At 47.7% G+C, this 9,945-nt stretch overlaps 1 protein-coding gene across 2 annotated transcripts; it reads left to right on the plus strand.

The window, feature by feature from the left end:
* Positions 1 to 449: 449 nt before the first annotated feature.
* On the plus strand, positions 450 to 9,717 carry CTF1 (cardiotrophin 1). 2 transcript variants are annotated; one of them, XM_028704189.2, is made up of 3 exons: positions 450 to 841; positions 7,112 to 7,293; positions 8,021 to 9,717. In XM_028704189.2, exons 1-3 carry the CDS (start codon positions 655 to 657, stop codon positions 8,480 to 8,482), a joined length of 831 nt encoding a protein of 276 aa, XP_028560022.2. In that variant the 5' UTR covers positions 450 to 654; the 3' UTR covers positions 8,483 to 9,717. The 2 variants fall into 2 exon arrangements, with proteins under 2 accessions (XP_028560022.2, XP_028560023.2); XM_028704190.2 differs by having other exon boundaries at positions 453 to 841; positions 7,112 to 7,242.
* Positions 9,718 to 9,945: the final 228 nt, after the last annotated feature.

The raw sequence follows: 9,945 nt of genomic DNA on the forward strand, positions 1-9,945 counted from the left end.
AAATTTGTTTGTTTTTTTAAAATAGCACTTAATTCTGAGACCTTCAATATTATAATAACGATGTAAAATTGACCCACACTTTAAAATCCCCGGGAGGGGGGCTGAATTCCACCCCTGAATGGATCTTTCCTAAATAAAATGAATCCATGCTTTCCAGTTCCTCCGAACTCTTCATAATTCAGCTTTTCCTAGGTTGCTGTCTTTCTCTCTCTCTCTTTACTGACCCGCTGTTTTGTAATCATTTAATGCACCGGATTTTAAACTTGGCTGCTTTTGATGTTTGGATTGGCTCTGGAAAATCCTTGAAGACAGAAATATTTGGATGGAGTTGAATTAAATCATAGGGTCTACAGCTTCCTCTCTCTGATCTTCCCACCTTAGCCCCAAAAAATTAAAAAATGTAACCGCGGCCCCTTTAAGTCCCACGAGCTGACTTTTGGCCCTGGGGCAAGTGGACGGCCATTCATCGGTACCCCAAGGAGAAGGGGGCGGAGAGAGGCATGCGGCCCGCGGGCCGTGCCCTCTCGCCTGCCCCTTGATCTGCCCGCGCCCAGTTACCCCTGTGGACGAGCGGCTGGTCAGCGCCAAGTTTCGTGGAGGTGCGGGGGGAGAAAAGGGAGAGGAGATTAGATTCCTTGTTCCGGGAACGGAGGCATGTGTGATCTCAGCCTCCTGGAATCCGCGAGTCGCCTGCGATCCCGGGATAGGACGACGGAGGCGGCGCGGGGGGGTGGGGGGAGGAAACCCGAGTCCTATAAGAAGCGCGCCGCGACGAAGGTGCAACAAGTGGAGGTGATCCGAGGCTCCAAAGGCGCTGCTGCAAGAATGGAGGTGCTTTCAGGTAGGGGGAAATTGCCAGAAAACTTGGGAAAGGGTGTCGGGGGGGGGGTGTAGAGGTAAATCTTGCCGCAAGTCGGTGGATGTCGCCCTGTAAATCCCTTCTCCCACCCCCAGCAAAAAGGAGAATGGCTCGATCGAGTTCTTGCTCTGGAAGTTTGCAAAGTTTGCAAATAGAAGTCAGAGTTCGCAGGCAGCGATGGGGGGAGAGATGCAGAGAGCTGGCCCCCTTCAAGGCAGCTTCGTTTGGAGACGTTATGGAAGGATCATTGCCATATTCTTTTTCAAGCTTTTATCTGCCGATCAGGCTGGTGTTGTTTGTCTATATGCCCTGATAAGTTGGCAAAAAAAGGAGCTCTTTTTTTCTTAAAAAATGTTTAGGGGTACTCTCATTTTGACTCAAGAAAATAACCATTTTATAGTTCAGGTTGGGAAAAATAAAGACAGTAAATGGACAAAAGTACAAAGATTTGCAAAATGTTTAGGGATATGAGTACCCCTGGGTCCCCCCCCAGAAAAAAAGCACTGGCAAAAAGGAAATGGGGAATCCCCAGTTGGGATGAGGGAAGCAATTCTGCAGGAGCTCCTAGGCGCAGGAGTGGGTAGGAAAAATTGACTGTCCCCTCCTGATTATTATTTTTTAATTGCCTGGAGCTTTATTATTATTCTAACCTAACTTCAGCTATCCTCTTGTGAAGCAGGCTTTTCCCTTGTTTTCAAAGGCAGGTCTTCTGTGCCTTTTAACAGCTGTTTAACGGGCAGGGATTCAACTGGTAAATCTCTCCCGTGAGCCCATTTGCAAGAGAAAATGAACTACTACCTGTCTCACAGGTTTTAAATGCGGAAGAAACCTGCCTGAAAAACAGTTAATCTAATGTAGTTAAGAATTCTGTGACTTTTTGTGTAATAAAATTAATAATCGAATGGTAGTTCTGCCTTGGCTTCAACTGACTCAGGCTGGTAAGAGAAAGGAAGTTTTTATCGGAGAGAATCATCAGGGCCAACTTTTGTTTGAACTTGCGCAGTGTACACAAGTTCAAACATCTTGGCATCTGCATGAATGAGTCTAGAGCATCTGGATGCTATGAATAAGACAAGTCTTTGGTTCAGATTTTCCCTTTAGCAGGGAAAATGCTCTACAGAAGAAGCTGGTGGAAAATTAACTCAGGGTAAAGGACGCCAAATCCAAACTCTATTCTGGAACGGGGCTACTGCTGGCTTAATTTATGCCAGGTTCACAAGTCAAAACGCTGAGCTGGCTGGGTTTAGGATCTGGCCTGTCCTCTTTTTGGGTCCTGCCCATGCCACACACTTGGAAGACCCCCTTTCCAGGGTTTACCCCAGCCAGAATCCCACTGGATGCTAACCCCACTCAACTCAGTGGAGCAGGACCCAGCCAGCTGAGCCCCCTAACATAAGCCCTGAAAAGGGGAGGGGGGAAGGTTCTGCGGTGGCACTAGAGAGTGGGGACTTAGGCTGGATCCTAACATGATTTCACTTGGTCATGTGGACTAGCAACCTGGTGGTTACGTAGTTATACCACAAAAAGGGTAGTGTTAACGCAAACACTATTTTAAAGGCTTGTTTCCCCCTCTGCCAGGTTTAGGCCGACAGCTGAGCGGCTGCATTCAGTTGACCAAATTTCCCAAGTTGTGCAGACATGTTCTTGGGTGTTCATTATGGGGAAGAAGCTCATAAAACATGGTTAAGTAACACTGTACTTCAGATGTCTCTCTAATGTCAGCTGTCAAAAGTTGGTAGCGGAGGGCAGGCTGCTGGGTGGTTGGGACAGGCGGCCCATTTGCTCACCTCTTTCCATACCAGGTGGTAAAGGGTTAAGCTGATTCCACTCTCCACTTTCCCTTTCTAATCTTTCCTGTCTGAGCCAGAATTGTAAAACCCGAGCAATTTCCTTTTCTCCTTCCCTGCCTTCCTGGAGAGCAATGAATGAGAGATAAATCTTTGCACATATCTCCCGCTGCAGTACCTGAGGCCAAAGTTAAACATTCACTCAGAAGGAAATTTCTCTTCATCTTGGGGGACTTCTATGCCTGGCCATGGAGTGCCAGTGTGTGCTTTGCACTTAAGATGGCTGGGTGCTACTCTTGGCATTCCCCCTTGAAGGATCGCAGCTGCGAATGGCAAAGCTCTCTCTTGACTTCCAAGACTGCATACAGGCCATGCTACATGTCAAACACCTGACAAAAGATTCCCTAGAATGGTAGTTTGTTAAGGGTGCTGGGAATGGTAGCTCTGTGAGGGTGGACTACAGTTCCCAGGATTCTTTGGTGCAAATAATGTGCTTTAAATGTTAGGTATGTGCACAGCCCCCAATGCCATACAGTGGTACCTCGGCTTACATACGCTTCAGGTTACAGACTCCGTTAACCCAGAAATAGTACCTCGGGTTAAGAACCTTGCTTCAGGATGAGAACAGAAATCATGATCCGGCGGCAGCAGGAGGCCCCATAAGCTAAAGTGGTGCTTCAGGTTAAGAACAGTTTCAGGTTAAGAATGGACCTCTGGAACGAATTAAGTACTTAACCTGAGGTACCACTGTATTGTCTAGTATTCTATTTAGCAATAGCAGCCAACCAAATATCCTCAGGAAGCCCCCAAGCGCAGCAGGAAAGAATTTGCCCTCCCTGTTCTTTTGCACAATCCTAGCATCTGATTATTATTATCCCTGAACACAAGTTGTTCCATTTAGTTCATGGGAGAAAGAGAGACATAGCAGAGGCTTATTTAAAAAGCTTAAGCCTCTGCAACTCTCCTCATCCAAGCTATTTTATTTTATCATTTCATCTGTTTCTTGAATCCTCCTAGGAGTTCAAAGGGACATACATAGTTCTCATCCTGCCTATTTCATCCTCAAAACAACCCTGTGAGGTAGCTTAGGGCGAGAGCAAGTGACTTGGCCCAAGATCACACAGAATGGGGATTGGAACCCTGGTCTGCCAGGTCATAGTCCAAAGCTCTAACCACTACACCACACGAGCCCCGGGCCCCCAAACTCTCCATCCTGCCCTCATAGAGAAAACGCTTCAGCCTTTTAGACATCTTAGTTTCCTTTTTCTAACTTGGAAACCCAAGACCTTGGGAAGTTGCTGCTTTGCTTAAGGCAGCAGGTAGACCTGGGTAATAATTGCTTGATGTATTTTCCCCCCTTTTCAAAACTGGGGGAATCGCCCATCCTACCATTTCTTCATCCCTATGTGTAACCTGAAACTAGCACCCAGAAAGAGCCTCATAACTAATTAAGTCTGCTGCCTCTTCCTACGCTCAGACTTTATGGCTTCGACGCCAAGTCAGATTCTCTCTCCTCCTCTGCCCCCACATGGCTTAGCACCTAGCCTGATGAAGAGCTCTGGGGAACTCTAAAGCTTGCACACTCTTTTGGGACCAGCCCCACAATGCCAGGAATTAAAATGCATTTTAAAATGTCTGGAAATAAAAGCTATCACTCTCCTGTGGACTCTGAAATGTCTTCTAGAAATTGGTCGCCTTGCATAAACCATCACACCCTCCTCTATTTCCAGGGAGCCTCTCTGTGGGGTTCCCTGCAGTTCCTTCCCACACATAACTCCTGGGTTGCCCTTCCCACCTCTCAGCTTCTTCCAAGATAGAAACACAGGACACTGCTTCCTTCATCTACTCTGTCTACTCTGACTGGCACCTGTCCTTCCCCCAGGTTTCAGACAGGAGCTTTTGCAAGCCCTACCTGGAGATACCAGATTGAACCTTTGACCTTCTGTATGCAAAGCAGACGCTCTACCCACAGAGCTACTCTGCCCTTACCCAAGATGTCTGTGATTGCTGCATGAGAGGGTGGGGAGACCAAATTGCTTGGTTGAAGAAAATCTCGTTTAATTGAGGAAATTCTTAGAAGGATTAGAATGCTTCTGATGTGCTGTTAATAATCTGTGCATACAAATTGTCTCAGTGAGAAGGGTGGAGTGTGCCTGATAAGGACAGACAGGAAGCCCTTGAGCTGTCTGTGATGTGTGTAGATATGTTGATACAGATGCTGTGGTTTTCCCACTCAGGGGAAAGTGATGTGGACTTTGCCTCTGGGAACCTGGGTCAGAAATCTGATATGGGAGTGCTATTTTTGTTTCAGTCTCTTTGTGTATGTGTGTGTATACAGTACTTAAAAATCCCTTTGCATATCACCTGTCCTTAACCTACCCTTGCAAAGTAGGTCAGCTAAAAGGTTTCGCCCTTAGGTACAGACTCCAAAATACAAAACTGCAGGTCCATTCATTCCATCAGCTGTGAAGACGGCTGGTGTCCCTAAGTGAAATGCAGTTTAATGGGAAAGCTCTTCACTCTTCAATACTGTATACTGTTACGTGTGGTTCCAGAATTGGCCTCCACGGTCACTTAAGGACTCACTGTTAAAACTGTATTCATGGAAGACAATCTTACTCGGCTATGAGTGATCACCAAAGTAGAAGAACGTGACACACACACACACCATTTTCCAGCAGTGTGAGATTCCCAGGGTTCCAGACGCTTGCTCATGTTTCTTTCGGAAATTGGGCATGGCAGAGACTGTGATGTCTTTATGATATATGGATTTATTACACATATATTCAACCTGTACCTACATGGAGGGATTACAGAGTATTCACATCCTGTGAGGGTCTGGCTTCCCCCTTAAGGGCAGCATTGGAGTCAAATGACAGCAAGAAGTCTCTTAGTTCCAGCCTGTCATTCCCAGCCCCTCCTCCTCCTTCTTCTTGCTGCCAACCACTTGAAGGACCTCCATCATTCAAAGTTGAAACCCTAAACCTGGCTTTTGCCTCTGCCCACAAGCACCCAACAAGAAGGGGCCCCACTCCCCTTTGCCTGCAATCTTGCCTTCCTTGATGAGTTTTCTTGATGGGTCATTACTGGCTTTTGTCTCCTGCTAATGGCCCATCCAGGGACCCGAAGGTCAGCGGTTCGAATCCCCACGGCGGGGTGTGCTCCCGCTGCTCGGTCCCAGCGCCTGCCAACCTAGCAGTTCGAAAGCACCCCCGGGTGCAAGTAGATAAATAGGGACCGCTCTGGCGGGAAGGTAAACGGCGTTTCCGTGTGCTGCGCTGGCTCGCCAGATGCAGCTTTGTCACGCTGGCCACGTGACCCGGAAGTGTCTCCGGACAGCGCTGGCCCCCGGCCTCTTAAGTGAGATGGGCGCAGAACCCTAGAGTCTGTCAAGACTGGCCCATACGGGCAGGGGTACCTTTACCTTTACCTTTAATGGCCCATCCAGCTAGCTCTGCATAACTAAATCCAGGGGTTTCTGTGTTTGGCAAAGTTTAATCGCACCTTGATTAATTCTTACTTTTACTAAATCCAGGAATTATGGGGGAACCTGGCCCCCCACAAATCAATAGCAATGTTTTAAAGGGGGGATATTGCAATTAAACACAAACACACCTTCTTCATATCTGACGTGCATGTTCTAGAAGTTTTGCACTTTTTTGCACATATAAATATGTTTGGCATACTCGAGTTTTAAAAAACATTCTCTTTCTGATCTTTTGGAGGCGAACACAAAAGCCATATATTTATGATTTTGTTGGGTTTTGTTCTGTGGTTTTGAAAGCTGCCTTGAGAGCTTCCTAACCAAGGTGGCCCATAAATATTACATTTAAGACTGTTTTCAGTCCCATTCGACTCCTGCCTTCCCCAACAATTGAGTTATCCTGCTGGGCGAGGGGGGGTGGGGGGTGGAGTTACAATATGGGGAGTTGTTTTTTGGATCCCAGCCAACTTCAGGCATTTCCAGTGGTGGGGAGTTGTGACTCTGAAAACACACACACAACCCTATCTGCCCTCTCCCAAAGTGATTTCGCATGTTAGTATAGAATAGGGAGCCATTATTTAGAGTGTTGGACTCCAAGACCTGGAGGTGCCCCCTCAGACATGAAGCTCTCTGGGTGACTTTGGGCCAGTTGCTGTCTCTTAGCCTAACCTACCTCACAGGTAGCATAAAGGGAGGGGGGGTCCTTGGAGGAAAATTGGGGTGTGTATATGTACAGGTAAGAAATAATGTGTGAGAGGTGTCATTGCTACTTTCTAGAAAACCCCAAAGGTCCCTTGGGTGCACACTGCTCGTTGCATGTCTGTTGGGGGTTACACTCTGGGGGAAACCAGTCTGCCTCTTTCGTCTTTTCCAGCCCTCTCCCCTCACAAGCATCTGCAGAGGCCCCCCTTGAGGTTTACTGTGGGCTGTGGGCTTGCCCAACGCAGCATCTTAACTTTCTGCTTGCTTCTTCTTCTGCAGTGGACTTGCCAAGCCACCTTTCGTCATCGCCACCATCTCACTCCCAGCAAGAAATCGCACTCGGGATCAAAAATGCATACAACCTGGCCATCAACATGCAGGAAGGCGCAAAACAGCTGCTAGCAGACTATGTGAGTCCTCAGAACCTGAGAGAAATGAACATATTCTTGGAGGCCAGGAAGGTGTGTGTGTTTGTGTGTTCAGCTAAGCATTGAAATTAATGAGCCGAAGACAGCCATGTCCTTTTACTTCAATATTGATTGATTGCTTTTATATCTCACCTTTTTCACCAACCCTGTGAGAGGTAGGTTAGGCTAAAGGGCAGTGGCTGGCCCCAGGTCACCCCATGGGCTTGTGTAAGTCACTTTGAGATCCCTTGGTGCAAAAATGTGGCTACAATAAAGCCAGCTATGCATGGAAAGACAGCCAGCCTTTTTCCTGAATCCCAGCGAGGATTTGAAACCTGATCTCCCAGGTCCTAGTCTGACGCTCTAAACAGGAGGCCGCACTGGCTCTCCTCCGATCTGACTAGCCTTGTGTGTAAAATGATACTGGTTTGCCTTAACTCTGAGCACAGGACGGGGGCTGACGCAGGTGCGGACAGCCAAGCTGCAGTAACTTGGCCCGTGATCAGAGGCACGTTGCGTTTGAATTGTCTCCTCTTCCCCCATCCCCACCTCCCTTAGATCATCTCCTGGTTTGCCATTTCCCTGTAGCTCGGCGAGTGACCTTGGCCTAGCCTCGGAATATCTCAGCCAAACAACAACGTTACAAAAGGGTGTTTGTGAAGACAAAATGCGATTGTCTCATCTGCCAGTACCTTAGAGAAAGGGTGGGGTACAGAATCCAGAAACCCGAACGTCAAAGCTTAAGAGCTCTGACCGTCTTGCGTGTCTTTTCATTTCTCAGACGTCTATTCAGGGCGAACCCTTCACAAATGCCGGTTTCAACCCTCCCGTCGAGCCCTTCCCAGGCCTGCCGTCGCCATCCCTTCCCCCCAGCGCCTGGCTGGACCTTAGCGACGCCGAACGCCTGCAGCAGAACGTCACGGCCTTCTCCAATTTGCCAGTGTTCCTGTCTGCCGTCAAAAGCCAACAGGAGGAGATGAACTCCAATGCCAGTGACCTGCACCACCAGCTCACGTTGTCGCGCCTGCAGTGCCTTGGTCTGTCGAACCACCTTGCATCCATCATGGCCTCCATGGGCCTCGTACCTGCTCCAGCGACGCCGGCTGAGCCGCCAGGACTTGGCAGCTCCTTTTTCATGAAATTTTCTGGCTACCGCATTTGCCATCTCTACCAGGATTGGGTCCTCCGTTGCATAAAGGATCTGTCCCTCCTGGCTGACAGATACCCTGTCCCCTTGCTCTGAGGGGAAATTGTGTGGTGTCGTATGTACCATCCCAGTTGGCTTCTGTATTTGTGTTGGTGAGGGGAAGTTAGGAGAGTAGTAAATTTTTTCTCTCTGCCCACGGGAAGGCTGAAGGAATGAAACACCCTTCCCTTGTGAGGAATGCTTTTCTCATGTAGCTGCCCCAGCAAAGCAACGCTGAACTGCCTCCATCTTGCCTATCTCCTTCATATTCTCATTCTTGTCCTTCTTGTCTTAAAAAAAAAAAAAAAGTCCAGAATATGAAATGAGAAAATGTTTGCAGAGGAGCAGCATTGGCTCTCCCGCCTTTTGGGGGGGCCTGAATGCCTTTGTTCATTGTGAGACAAGAGAGATGGCGCTTCCACCCCACAGCAGCCATTTTGTGAGAGATACTTTGGCCTCTCCATTTGGAAGAGGTTCTCGAGGGGAGCAGGGTATCTGGTTCCAAATTTTTCGCCTCCCTGTAACACTGAACACTAAGAAACATGATGCTCAAAGGCAGTGGAAAGCCAATATAGCCTATGTGCCTTTTCTTATCCTCTGTGTGGCGCCTTTAGAAATTCAACAGGTAAAGAAAGCCTGTAGGCCCTGTAGATGGCTAACGAGGGAAGCATGAACCTACCACAGTTATTCCTGTCACAGGTGTTAAAGGTGCAGAGCGGAGGTGGGGAAAGGTGATTAAGATGGAGTCTTTATGAGCAAGGCTGTTTGTGGCATTATTCCCTTTCAATCTAAACACCTTTCTACTGGACGGTGAGACACATTGAAAGGGGCTGTGTGTAGTTCAAATCCCTTACTCGGGCCCTAACCTACCTTACAGGGTTATTGTGAGGATGAAATGAGGAGGGGCAGAGCCCTGTAGGCCACCTTGAGCTCCTTGGAGGCTATAAATGTAATAATGGTTATTTTTTTCCAACTGGTTCCTCAGTGCCGAGTTAGATCTCTCAAAGAATTATCTTGAGGGAGAAACCATTACCTATTTCATGGTATCTTGTTAACCCTTAATAGCCCTTCTGACCCCACCCTTTTCTCCAGTTATGGGGAGGAAGAGGCCTCCTTCTGTGCAAACTCTGGTTTTGAGAAAGCTGTTCTCTCCAGGGCTTTTGTCCCTGCCCTAGAGACTTTAGTTTCTACTGTATGTGTTATTTTTATATTAATTATATATGTGGATATATTTATATAGCTGCAGCCTAATTATGTGAATATTGTTAAATTAAACTATTTTTAGAAAGAAACGCAGTCGTTGTGACTTTTCTCTGCCACGGTGGGGAATGGAGCTCACGTAATAAACTTCTGTCAGCTTGCTTTTATTTCCCAAACCTATGGAAGCAAGCATTCAAGCGGTATATGGAAGGGGTAGCCAAGGAAGGGCTTGTGGCTGCATGCATGCCCACAGATGCCTCCCCTGTGGCCAACACCGTCCTCTTGCGATACTGAAATTAGGCTTGAAAGAAGCATTTTAT

The sequence above is a fragment of the Podarcis muralis genome, chromosome 13 (genome assembly GCF_964188315.1).
Source record: "Podarcis muralis chromosome 13, rPodMur119.hap1.1, whole genome shotgun sequence".
In the NCBI taxonomy this organism is placed as follows: domain Eukaryota; kingdom Metazoa; phylum Chordata; class Lepidosauria; order Squamata; family Lacertidae; genus Podarcis; species Podarcis muralis.

Excerpts from the sequence above, each read along its gene's own strand:
- CTF1 (XM_028704189.2), top strand. The coding sequence starts at position 655 with ATGTGTGATCTCAGCCTCCTGGAATCCGCGAGTCGCCTGCGATCCCGG. Across the intron at positions 842-7,111 it reads AAGAATGGAGGTGCTTTCAG|TGGACTTGCCAAGCCACCTT; the intron begins GTAGGGGGAAAT and ends CTTCTTCTGCAG. Across the intron at positions 7,294-8,020 it reads TATTCTTGGAGGCCAGGAAG|ACGTCTATTCAGGGCGAACC; the intron begins GTGTGTGTGTTT and ends TTCATTTCTCAG.